The sequence below is a fragment of the Piliocolobus tephrosceles genome, chromosome 10 (genome assembly GCF_002776525.5).
Source record: "Piliocolobus tephrosceles isolate RC106 chromosome 10, ASM277652v3, whole genome shotgun sequence".
In the NCBI taxonomy this organism is placed as follows: domain Eukaryota; kingdom Metazoa; phylum Chordata; class Mammalia; order Primates; family Cercopithecidae; genus Piliocolobus; species Piliocolobus tephrosceles.
The window spans coordinates 109,645,931-109,659,720 of record NC_045443.1 but is presented as its reverse complement, the minus strand read 5'-3'; the positions used below and the strand labels follow the sequence as shown (position 1 = coordinate 109,659,720).

General features: G+C 38.2%; 1 protein-coding gene across 5 annotated transcripts in view; it reads left to right on the top strand.

Moving 5' to 3' along the window:
• The window catches only part of NAA25 (N-alpha-acetyltransferase 25, NatB auxiliary subunit), an 84,206-nt gene extending 70,892 nt beyond the window's left edge, over positions 1-13,314 (top strand). For all 5 annotated transcript variants that reach the window (XM_023203696.2, XM_023203720.1, XM_023203711.1 and 2 more), the window contains 3 exons: positions 808-918; positions 6,807-6,953; positions 10,507-13,314. In XM_023203696.2, the coding sequence (XP_023059464.1) occupies positions 808-918; positions 6,807-6,953; positions 10,507-10,629 (381 nt within the window). In that variant the 3' untranslated portion in view covers positions 10,630-13,314. The remainder of the gene's footprint in view (positions 1-807; positions 919-6,806; positions 6,954-10,506) is intronic.
• Positions 13,315-13,790: the final 476 nt, after the last annotated feature.

Below are 13,790 nucleotides of genomic sequence, written 5' to 3'. Positions count from 1 at the left end.
TTTGTTGTCATTTATTAATTGCTGAGATATGCATTATGACAGCATCCAACAACTGATACAGCAAAACTCCCTCTTCTTTTTTTGCCAGAGAGAAAAGGAGGATTGCAAACACTCATAATCTATTATCTTTTCTTTTATTCCTGTCACATATTTGTTAACCGTTCTCCCCTTACTGCTCTGTATGGGGAGTGTACACTGTTCTGGTGATTGGCAAATTGTAAGTGCCTAAGATATTTTTATTAAATGAATAATAAGCGGACATATATGTACATGCACACATTGTAGCATAGATGAAGACATATAAACAGCTAATTTGATACAATGCAGGATATGTGCTGATCAACTGGGTAGATTTCTCCATACATATATAAGTTAAGATTTGCAGGTAGGGTGGTATCTTACCTGCTTGGAGAGATGTGAGGGGAGAGGCATATTGTAAAGAACCTTTGGATTCCATGCCTAGGAATTTGGACTCTTCCCTGAGTGAAAAGGATGTTAATCAGTTCCCACTTCTCCAGGGAAGTGACAGAAAATTGGAGTGAAGTGGAGGATGGATTTTGAGCTAGGAGAGCCATAAGAAAGGCTGAAGAGTTAGGTCATTGTAGTATTCTGAGCAGGAGATGATGAAGGCTTGGATCAGTAGATCAGTAGAGTGATTGCAGAAACTAGAGTGGAAATTCACATGAGAAATTGAAGGGATTTACATAGAAGAACTGCGTTAGAATTTGTTGAATCCATTGCCTCTAATTTCCTGATAGATATTTTTAGTGTAATTTTTATTGGTGAATTTGCAATTTTTCCTTTCAGACGATTTCTGTTATCCTTTGGGTATCCAGTTACTGTGAGAGTGTCCTGCGACCATACAAACTAAATTTACAGAAAAAGAAAAGGAAGAAAAAAGAAACCAGCATCATCATGGTAATAACAGTAACACAAGTGATATACAAGTAACAATCTGACCACATGCTACGTTTTCTTTTCACTAATTTCCTCCATGTTGTGTCCTTAGGATCCTATATGCCAAGTTTCTCCAACCCGTGGCTTTGAATGCATCCCAAACCCGTAAACTTTCTTAAAACGTTTTGAGATTTTTTTAGTTTATTATTATTTTTTTAAGCTCATCAGCTATTGTTAGTGTTTTGTTTTGTTTTGGTTTGAGATGGAGTCTTACTCTATTGCCCAGGCTGGAGTTCAGTGGCACTATCTTGGCTCACTGCAACCTCTGCCTCCTGGGTTCAAGCCATTCTCCTGCCTCAGCTTCCCGAGTAGCTGGGATTACAGGCGCCCGCCACCACGCCTGGCTAATTTTTGTATTTTAGTAGAGATGGAATTTCTCTCTGTTGGCCAGGCTGGTCTCGAACTCCTGACCTTAGGTGATCTGCCCACCTCGGCCTCCCAAAGTGCTAAGATTACAGGTGTGAGCCACTGCGCCTGTCCAACATTAGTGTATTTTATGTGTGGCCCAAGATAGTTCTTCCAGTGTGGCCCAGGGAAGCCAAAAGATTGGACATCCCTGCATATGCATTGTTTTTCTCCCCTAACCTTAAAAAAAATTTAAATTACACACCTACAGAAAAGTTGAAAGATTAATATGACACCCATAAAGATCTTTACCTAGATTATCAACTTTTAACCATTTATCACATTTGCTTTACCTCATTTGTTGAACCATGTAAAAGGAAAGTACAGACTTGTGACATGTAACACATCAGGATAGAACAAGGACAGGTCTCTGCAAAACCATAATACTCAAGAAAATTTCAAACTCAAGAAACTTAGCATTGATACAATAATATTATCTAATAAAGTCCATATTCAGGCTGGGTGCGGTGGCTCACGCCTGTAATCCCAGCACTTTGGGAGGCCGAGACAGGCAGATCACTTGAAGTCAGGAGTTCAAGATCAGCCTGACCAACATGGTCAAACCCCGTCTCTACTAAAAGTACAAAAATTAGTTGGGCATGGTGGTGAGTGCCTGTAATCCCAGCTACTTGGGAGACTGAGGTACAAGAATTCCTTGAACCCAGGAGGGAGAGGTTGCAGCGAGCCAAGATAGTGCTGTTGTACTCCAGTCTAGACGGCAGAGCGAGACTCCGTCTGAAAAAAAAACAAAAAAAAACAAATCAGTATTCAAAGTTTTCCACTTATTCCAGTTATGTCTTTTATATCCTTTTCCAGAATACTAGAATGCCGTCAGGGATCTGACATGACCTTTAGTTGTCATGTCTGTTTACCCTTCTTTAATCTAGAACGCTTCCTTAACCTTTTGCTTTGTTTTTATTGTTGAAGACACTAGCTAGCTTTTTGGTAGAATGTCCCACAATCTGGATTTAGATAATTGCTAAATGTAAGCTGATTGCTTATATTGAAGTTAAATATAGACATGTTGTCCATTTTAGTGAGTTAAATCAGGAGTCACTAATGTTGTTGTGTCCCATTATTAAATAATGAAATCTGAAATCACCAATAATGGGACACTAATGTGATTCATGTTGTTGTGTCCCGTTATTGGTGATTTCAGATTTCATTATATGATTAGGGACATAGCTACCAGATTTCTTCATTATAAAGGTGCCTTTTTCTCTCTGTAATAAGTAAGGTATGGGATAATGCTTGAGTCTTTGAAAATCCTATTTCCCAATGGCCCTTCACCCACTGGTTTTAGCATCCATTCTTAGTTCAATGCCTGAATTAGTTATTACGTTTATGTGTCCCAAATGATGATTTTTAAAAATTCTATATTTTATCATTTATCAGCTGCTGTTATTTTGTAAAATAAGAGATGTCCCAACCCCTTCATATGTATTTGAATATATTCCAATTTGAATATATATGTATTTTTAAATGTCACTATTTGAGTATCACCATGGACTCTTTTTAAAAAAATTCACTTTATTATAATCCATTATCATCATTTTTGTTTGGATGCTCAAATTGTGCCAAATTTGTTTAGCTCCTTTAATCTAGTTTCTGTCCTTTAACATGTCCTCATCAGTTTTGGGACCCTTTCTGGAACAGCATAAATGCTCCACATACTTGGTATTTTCTCACTGAACTGAAATCAGACATTTTTTCAAGAGCACTGGTTCCTTTATGGGCAATGAATTTCAAAACCAAGATCTAGGTGTTAGTGTGCTCATTGCTATTGGGGTTTCATTGCTTCTAGTTTATTTCTGTAATGAGACCTTAGGCGGTGTTTTTATGCACGTGCGTACACACACACACACAGTTTTAGGTAATTTTTTTTTTTTTGAGATGGAGTCTTGTTCTGTTGCCCAGGCTGGAGTGCAATGGCCTGATCACTGCAACCTCCACTTTCCAGGTTCAAGTGCTTCTCCTGCCTCAGCCTCCTGAGTAGCTGGGATTATAGGCAGGTGCCACTTTCCCAGTTAATATTTGTATTTTTAGTAGAGATGGGGTTTCACTATGTTGCCCAGGCTGGTCTTGAACTCCTGACCTCAGGTGATCCACCTGCCTTGGCCTCTCAAAGTGCTGGGATTATAGGCATGAGCCACCATGCCTGGCCTACAAAAAGAATTTTTAGTGATACTTTTTTTTTTTTTTTTGTGAGACGGAGTCTTGCTCTGTTGCGCAGGCTGGAGTGCAGTGGCCGGATCTCAGCTCACTGCAAGCTCCGCCTCCCAGGTTCCCGCCATTCTCCTGCCTCAGCCTCCCGAGTAGCTGGGACTACAGACACCCGCCACCTCGCCCGGCTAGTTTTTTGTATTTTTTAGTAGAGACGGGGTTTCACCGTGTTAGCCAGGATGGTCTGGATCTCCTGACCTCGTGATCCGCCCGTCTCGGCCTCCCAAAGTGCTGGGATTACAGGCTTGAGCCACCGCGCCCGGCTTTTAGTGATACTTTTAAGCCAGCATTTTAGTGATACTTTCAGTTTCAAGAGTCCTGTCCACTCTTTCCCTCATTCCCTTTTTGTAGCTTCCTTTTCTCAGAGTGAGAACCCTGCATCCAAATATCATCAATATATTTATTTGTTGTTTCACAATAAATACTAAATAGTTTTGGGAATTCATACATCAGTTCCACTACTAGTTCCAGTAAACTCATTAAAGTTCAAATGTTTTGCAATTCTTTTTGTCCTTAGAATATGTTCCAGTGAGTGTAGACAGTTAAGATACTCTGTAAAAACACTGGAATTAAAAACTGAGATTACTTTTTATTAATATGATATAAAGTTTATTTCCATTTGTATTCAGTTTAAGGGTTCCCCTATCTTTTTGATTTAATTTTTGAATGTGAAAAACAGTAACATAATTTTTTTCCATTTCACAGGAAAATAATTTAGTGCTCATTACAGCTCATGATGTGCTGTTTTATTAAGGTTTGAGTTTATGTTGGATTTTTGTTCACTATAGCATTATAATAATCATTATCATTTGAAAATGTTGATCCCAGCACTTGGGGAGGCCAAGGTGGGGAGATTGCTTGAGCCCAGGAATTTTGAGACCAGTCTGGGCAGCATAATGAGACCCCGTCTAAACAAAAAATTTTTTTTTAATTAGGTGAGCATGGTGGCACATGCTCATAGTCAGTCTTAGCTACTCAGGAGGCTGAGGCAGGAGGATCACTAGAGCCTGGGAAATTGAGGCTGCTATGAGCTGTGATCGCACCACTGCACAAGGCTGGATGACAAAGCAAGACACTGTCTCAAAAAAAAAAAAAGAAAAGAAAGTTGATGTTTCAGTTGTAAATTGACTTTCTGAACAATTCAGTTAAATCCAGGAGTTCCTTAGAGTGGATGCGCTGCTGAGTGTTGCTATTCATTCAAAAACAAAGGATATTTAGATATGAATGAGGGTGCTTCGAAACTTTACTGTATTCACGAGAATTAAACAACAAGAACAGAGACAGATAATTTAACTGATCAAGAGTACAAAGTTCCAGGCTGGGCACTGGTAATCCCATGCTTGTAATCCCAACACTTAAGGAGGCAGAGGCAAGCGAATAGCTTGAGCTCAGGAGTTCAAGACCAGGCTGGGCAACATAGCAACACCTTGTTCTCAACAAAAAGGAAAAAAAAAAGAGGGCAAAATTTGAAAGTATAGCTCAGACTGGCTTTGTTGCTCTCTTTCTAATGAAAGCTTACAACCCTAGAACATGTCAGATAGCTTTTTGGGAATTGCCTTTTGTAGCATTTTTTTGTCGTTTTTCTGGTTTCTAAAAGTGAGAATGGTTTTTCTGATATCAGAGTAACCCATAAAGGTGTGAATAAAGTGAAGATCATTCATATACCCACCAGTCAGTAATACCCACTGTGAAAATTTTCATGGTAAACAAACCTGCTATCCAGAAGGTTCTGTAACTTGCCTTTTTGTTTTCATATAACAGGGTATCTTGGACATCTTTTCATGTTAGTAAATATAGATACATCTCATTACTTTTAATGGTTATATATTGTACTGTTATATTAATATGTTATAATTTATATTGATGAATTGTTGGTTCTAATTTTTTGACTATTATAAATATGCTGCTATTGAGATACAGACAGAGCCACAAAGATACATTTATAATATAATTTTTCTTTTTTGAGACAGAATCTTGCTCTGTCGCCCAGACTGGAGTCCAATGGTGCGGTCTTGGCTCACTGCAACTTCCACCTCCCAGGTTCAAGTGATTCTCCTGCCGCAGCCTCAGGAGTAGCTGGGATTGCAGGCGCCTGCCACCATACCCAGCAAACTTTTGTATTTTTAGTAGAGATAGGGTTTTACCATGTTGGCCAGGCTGGTCTCGAACTCCTGACCTCAGGTGATCCGCCCGCCTTAGCCTCCCAAAGTGCTGGGATTACAGGCATGAACCACTGTGCCTGGCCATATTTTTAGTAGAGATGGCGTTTCACTATGTTGGCCAGTCTGGTCTTGAACTCCTGACCTTGTCAAGTGATCCACCCACCTCAGCCTCCCAAAGTGCTGGCATTACAGGCGTGAGCCACCACTCCTGGCATATAATATAGTTTCTTTAGGATAGCTCTTAGATCTGAAATTAACTGTATATATGTATTTATACAGTTAATAAACGTATATACATATATACATTTGTACTAATCCCCAACAGTGCTGAATGTGTCTGTATCCTTAACCATCTGGTAGGTGAATATTGGTATCTCCTTTTTCTAATCGTGATTTTTAAATTTTTGTTGATATTGAACTGTCCAAGAATACTTCTTGAGTGATAAGCTAGCCTTATTGATGGATTGGCTAGGTTTTTTAGTTGTATCACATGTTTCTTGGATTTCTTTGATATGTTTTCTATTCTTTGTCCAAGTTTCTTATTGTAGTAGTAATATTTTTCCTATTTATATGTGTTGAGCTACTGGGTTCTTAACATAATAATGTTACTAATCCCCTGTCATAGGTGATGCAGTTTTTTTTCAGTTTGCTATTTGTCTTTTAACTTGAGTGATTTTTTTTTGTCAATGTAGTAATATGTTTAAAAACAAGGATAATCTTTTTAATGGTTTTTAGCTTACTGTGATGTTTAGAAAGGTTTTTTCAACGTCAGTGTCATGATTGCAGAAGTTGTTACCTAATTTTCTTCCAGTGCTTTGATGGAGTTTTTTATTTAAGTATTTAAATATTCAATCTATCTGAAATTTATTTTAGTATTACTGTGTGTTATTTTGTATCTCTCAATGTCTAGCTGGTTATTTTAGTACCATTCATTCACTCGAAACCACTGGTTTGAAATGCCACTATTTAAATTCCCTCATATCTTTCAGTAGCTTTTGTGATGTAGATATGGGTAATATGTTTGATAATGTTTCAACTCTTTTTTAATCTTTTTCCCAGCCATCTGTCTTTACCAGTTTCCAAGACTATGTTACTGGGCTCCAGATTTTAATTTCCAATGTTGTGGATCATATTAAAGGGCTTGAAACACATCTAATTGCACTTAAACTTGAAGAACTTATTTTAGAAGACACTTCTCTCTCACTGGTAAGAGATTGTAGGCAATCAGCAATGTTTTCTACACAACACACACACAGACATACACACTCTCTCTCTCTTTCTCTCATCTTTATCACAAGGATAAGTTAAAGTTCAGTTTATCATTTCCCTCTTTATAAGACTTATGACTAGAAGGTGCTTGGCAGTAGTTTCTTGTTGTGTTGGTGGTGGTAGGTTTTTTTCCCCTCTTCATTTTTTCCCATACCACCTCCTCTCTATACATTTTTGGGGTTGTTCTTTTACTATGAAAACTAATGCCAGCATTTTGAGGAACCAGCCATATTTTGAAATCCACGGACAATCTTGTTGAGTAGAATTTACCTGCTGCTGAGTTAGCTGTCTTCCTTGCCACCCAGTTATCACCTAAGAAAGGAGAAATGCTGGACATCAGAGGTAATTATGTCAGTAATAATTAGGCTAGAGCAAGCCAACCAAAAAGGGAATGAAACCGAGTATGGAATCAAACGTACCACCATCAAATGTCTTCTGATATTATTTTAGGTCTTTTCAAATTCTAGTAGGTAGCAAAATCCTCATAAAGCCTTTTGCCTTAAATTAACAATTCTTTTTTGTAAATGTTAATTCATCGGCCTGGAGTAGGTTTAGGATTTTGATAGGGGCCAGAAGGACAGTGGTGGAGTCATCTGTTTCTAGTCTGTTGCTCCAGGCTGATTTTTAAATTTTTGTTGATATTGAAACTGATATTAAGAAAATGCTTCCCTCCAGGAGTTTGAGCTAAACTGCTGAGCTAAACTGCTGATGAGGGAATTCATCCAGTAACCTGAGGGCAGCCATCATCATAGCCCCAGACCTTCATAGGAAAGGGAATGAATAGAATTTTCCTTCTTAGCACACTAGCCTTAAGAGATTGTAAGCCCCTCTTTTGTAAAGCTTAAAAACGTTAGACTTTGAACAAGGTGTTTACTGTGGGAAAGAGCTCAGAGCAGTTCATATTACCAAAGATTGATTTAAAAAAGCAGACATGGGTTGGGCGCGGTGGCTCACGCCTATAATCCCAGCACTTTGGGAGGCTTAGGCAGGCGGATCATGAGGTCAGGTGAAACCCTGTCTCTACTAAAAAAATACAGAAAAATTAGCCGGGCGTGGTGGTGGGCGCCTCTGGTCCCAGCTACTCGGGAGGCTGAGGCAGGGGAATGGCATGAACCCCAGAGGCGGAGCTTGCAGTGAGGTGAGATCGTGCCACTGTACTCCAGTCTGGGTGACAGAGTGAGACTCCATCCCCCACCACCCCCAAAAAAAGCAGACATGTTCATATTGAACTAGATGAGTGAAAAAAATCACTCCTTTCAAAATGAACATGTCTGCTTTCTTTAATCAAGAGTGGGGACATTTGAGGAAGATTAATTGGTTTTCACCAGGTAGAAAGAAATGTAGGAAAAGGATCCCAAGCTGAAGGAGGCACAGATAAAAGCACAGGGGCAGGAAAGTGAATTCTGTGGTGCAGTGTGACACAGTTGGCAGGGCCAGAGCTTATGGTGTATGGGAAGGATACCATAGATACACTGTTAGATAAGAAGGTGACAGGCACAATAGCCCTGTTTTGACTATCAAGTGGTTGTTTATGTTAAAAGATCTTTCTGCATCCTGAAATGATGAGCAAGAGTTATTTTCAGAGTTCTAGAGATTATCCTTAACTTGGCCATGCTCTAGATTTTTCAAACCCTAGCTTCTGTTCTTGTCTTTTGACCTTGGGAAAGTTATTTAACCTCTCTAAGCTTCAATCTCTTTACCTGTAAATGGGAATGATAATAATGCCTCCTTCATAGGATTATAGCAAGGATTAAACAAAGCAGTAATCGGCCTTATATTGCCTGCTAGCAGTACCAAATACCTGATGCATATGGTGCTGGCTACTTGTCTTTTAAAGGTAAAAATCTCTTCAATTCAGTTTCCATTAGGCTCCTCTGCTTTCTTTCCTCCCTTTCTTTTTAAACTTGAAACACTGTGAATAAGGCCTCTGGACTATGACCTCTAGTCCTGATTCCCTTTCTTCCTTCCTATGGGGTATCCCAGTGAAACTGGTTGTGTGTTAGGACCTTTTTGTGTGTATTTATATTCATAGAGAAAATATACAGTATTTTATTATTTTGTACTTTAAAAAATGTAAATTCGGCCAGGTGTAGTGGCTCATGCCTGTAATCCCAGCACTTTGGGAGGCCCAAGGCTGGAGGATTATTTGAGCTCAGGAGTTCAAGACCAGCCTGGGCAACTTAGTGAGTCCTGCCTCTTGAAAAAAAAAGTTTTTAAAAATCAGTTTTATATTCAAGAGATCTGTTCAAGCTAATGCCTATGGATCAATCTTGTTCATTAAACAGCTGCAGAATATAAATGTACCACTGCTGCTGGATATTTTAGGTTGTTTCTTTATATTTGCTTTTACATATGTTACCAAGTGAAATATGCACACCCTTCTATGCACATTTGTATTTCTAAGGAAAATTAGACCTGAAGTACTAGTATTGTTGGGTCAGAAAGTATGTTCCCTGTTTCTTCTACAGTTCTGGGCTCTGCAGCACTCAACTTCATGTAAACCTAATCAGTCTTCAGCCAGCCTCCTTTCTCTGTGAGAACTCACTCCTTCCCCTTTGTTTTTTGTGATCTCCCCAAACATTTGTCAGCCAATAATAACTCATATTGAAGAATATATATTTAGTCTCTTGAACTCAGGGGCTTTGTCAATATGGAGGGAGATTTGTTAATATTGTAACTGGAAATGATGGAGTTGGTAAAGTTGAGGCCATTATTAAAAGTGGCTGTGATGATGTACAAATTAGTAATAAATTTCTACTTTTTTCTGATGAAAACAATCAGAAATCTCAAATTTTCCACTTTGTACAGCTTATAACAAAATAGTAGGGATTTTATGTCCAAACTAGTCATAATTTTCTGTTTTTATTGATTAAAAAGTAGTAATCAGAAATCTCAGTTTTTCGTCTTTTTTTTTTTTTTTTTTTTTTTTTTTTGAGACAGCTTCACTCTGTCGCCCAGGCTGGTGTGTAGTGGCACGATCTCAGCTCACTAATACCTCTACCTCTCGAGTTCAAGCAATTCTTGTGCCTCAGCTTTCCGAGTAGTTGGGATTACAGATGTGTGCCACCATGCCTGGCTAATTTTTGTATTTTTAGTAGAGATGGGGTTTCACCATGTTGACCAGGCCGGTTTCGGACTCCTGGGCTCAAGTGATCCACCTGCCTGGGCCTCCCAAAGTGTTGGGATTACAGGCATGAGCCACTATGCCTGGCCCAGTTTTTCTACCTTATATAATTTACAACAAAGGGTACTTGAAAGAGTAATGATGCTAAAGCAATAGGGTTTCCATGAAGAATCACATGGAAAAATACCCATTTGTGATGGCCTTTTGCCTTCTTTGCATTTTATGCAATTGAAAATGACCCACTGTGTTCTGATGGAGCTTGCGATGAGACCAAAGGTAATGGCAGCTTTAACTTTTATCTGAGAATTAGAATCTGGGGGGATGGTTTTTAAACAAGATTAATTATTCTTGTCTCCTGCTTTATAGGAAGAGAGAAAATTTTCAAAGACTGTGCAAGGGAAGGTGCAGAACAGTTATCTGCACTCACTTCTGGAAATGGGGGAGCTGCTGAAAAAAAGACTTGAGACCACAAAGAAACTAAAAATTTAAGAAAGTATCAACCACGGGCACTGATGACTCTGCAACAGAAAATGACACCATCTTCCCAGGCAAAAGCAACATCTGGTTGACCATGATTTTAATCCAGAACTTCCTCATAAAATGCATGAAGGACTTTGATCGTGAATTTTTTTAGGTGTTAAATATATACAACTGATTAAATTATTGTATATAAACCAGAAGCAGGACCCTCATCTGGGTTTGACCACTTTTTATACATGTTCATATGCATATGGCAGCAACAAGAGAACCCTACTTTTCTTCCCATCACCAGAAACATCTTTTCAGGAAAGCAAGGGGTCTATAAAAACAGCAATAGAAATTAAGCATAAAGCATCAACCTCATAGCAACTGAGTAGCCCTTCCATTATAAATAACCATGAGAGTATTTGGTCTGGTCCTTGAGCCACAAGTCATGGAAAGGAGACCATGTCTGCGAACAGGCCCCCTTTCCACAGCAGTAAGTTTGTTTTGAAGTTTACTCAGCTACTTGGCTCCCACAGAACCCAAGGCAGTTACACAAAGGACCTTAGATGAGATCTGGCATATGCACCCGTCATAGAAGGGCACCACTTGGATGACCACAGGCACTCACTTTTTGGCTTAGTTTTTGTCTGATAGTTAAGACATCCCCATCCTAGCTTCTGTGAGAGTTAAAATCTCAGGTAGGAAGGCAAGGAAGGCTCTTAATTTATAGCTGTTTAGAGGGGAAAGCAGTGCAGACCACTTTTTAAGCCCGCTGAAGACTAGCTTTCTGTCTTTCATACATTTGGGAAAGATGGGAATGACTGTTTCAAAGAAGAGAGGTGTACATAATTTATGCAGGCAAGTCTGATACTTATTTCATTGGTTTTGTGAGTCATGTATATGATGAAAATTAAGATTTAATACTTTAAGTGGGGGGTTTGGGAAGGAAGGAATGTAATATGGATTTAACCTTAGGCTTTAAGTTTTAGGCTGGCAAAAGAAATGTTATTCAGTGGGTTTGAGGTTTGAACTACTTTCTTCAAACTTAGAGAATTGTAACAGGATGGTGTTTACTTTGTTCACCTGGATGTCCCCAAGACTACAGCTTCTTTTATCAGAGGTTGGTCTGATAGAAGAGGTAAAAATTGCTCTTGAAAATGTCATACAATTTATATAGTTTCTTTGATAATATTTTTCTGCTTGAATCCCTGCTTCTGTTTTTGGTCTGTTACCTAAATATAGTTAAAGTTTAATTCTGTAAGAGCAAAGAAATGAATTTGATGAGGAAATTTAAGCATCCAGTGGAGGATTGGTCTTGAAGACCTTAAAGGTGCTTTCCAATCTGCACTGCTCCAGTGAAGTGTGATACTTTTTTCTTTTAAAAGCAATCAAGACAGCTGGGAATATCTGTGTATTCATAGTAATTGCATTTTGTCCCTTCATTTTGACTTTCTTAGATTCATAATTTGATATAGTGCTTAAACTTCCAAGGAAAATTTAAACAGTTACTGCATTACCTGTTCAAAATAAGGCTTGTTGGAAATCCTAGTCCATCAAGTAATTTCAAAAATTTATTTTTGATATGAGTAGCCACAGCTGTCATATACCCCATCCCAAAGGGAAGAACTGTCTTAAACAAGATGAATGGAAAAGTCTGGTTAATTCTGAATTTCATGTAATGACAACATATTCTTTCATAAAACTATGGCCTGTTTAAGATGGAACTTTGTGTGTGTCTGCTGGGGAGGGTGGGGTACGTGTGTATGGCATGTGTTCTTGAAATGCTGTCTCTCTGAATATCCAAACAAGTACTGTACTGTAGAAATGCTCTTTGAAAAAGTCTGTCAACTGACCATGATCAATCTAGCATATATATATATATATATATGTGTGTGTATATATATATATATATATGTTCAGTGGGCTGGCCTTGGTCCTCAGGGACAGTGTGTGACTCTAGTGGTCTTCCTAACCAGTCTCTTGCCTGAAGATATCTGGGACCTCTACTGGCTTTAATGACGAATAATGTTATGTTGAGGTTATGCTTCCTTTGTTATTTGCTGATTTTCCTACTAAATGTAGCATTTCAATTAGATCCAGCTTTCACATTTTGAGATAATTGTAAAAAGAATGAAATTATGCAGAAATGGCCAATATCTCTTATCAATCTGTTCTTTTGAAAACCCTCATGCACTATAAATTGTGTACAGTTAAAATATATATATATACATATATATATTCTTACATGAGTAAAAAGCACCCTCTCCCAGCAATCGTATGTCATTGGTATTTGAAGAGAATTCCCAAATAACTCATTGCTGCTGCTGCTGTTTTTGATTTGTATGGGTTTTTTTGTTTTGTTTGTTTTTGTGTGGTAAATTGATATTTAAAAGAGGAAAGGAGAAAAATCACGACTACTGTTTACAGACTGAAAAATTATTGCTTTTTATACTACTGAGATCCTAAGTTAAGACTCTCCAAAGCAAACATTTGGTTTAAATCATTTATCTGATGTGGATAAAAGGTAGAGAAACTTGTAGTGTTCTCCACATAACGGAAAATGTAAAAATGCCTAGTTGTGTTGCCCATCAATTTTGTATATTTTCATAATTTCAATTGTTCAAAATTGCATTATATTTTGCAATCACTATGTTCAATCTGGATTTGTCTTTCATTTTAACTTTTAATATAAAAAGGGGTTTCAATGTATCTACAGGCTTGTTATTGAAACTTCCTACTTATTTGATGTGATTTATTAATATGGGAAGTATATATTCTTCCTTCTTAAGTAAGTGAAGCGTAGCAAATCTACTTTAAACTGGATGGGTTAATTTATATAAACATTTTCATTTTAAGTTGGCATTTCTGCCTGGTTCCTTTTTGTTCAGATTCTTAGAAGCCACAACCTTCTAAATGGTGTAATGCATCTCAATTGTGAATTTAGTGCTATATCCCAGCATATTTTTAGTATTTGAGAATGTACAATTTTTATTTGAAGTCAACTAGTCCTTTTGGCTCAAAAGTTAGTACCTTCTGCCGGGCGCGGTGGCTCAAGCCTGTAATCCCAGCACTTTGGGAGGCCGAGACGGGCGGATCACGAGGTCAGGAGATCGAGACCATCCTGGCTAACACAGTGAAACCCCGTCTCTACTAAAAAATACAAAAAACTAGCCGGGCGAGGTGGC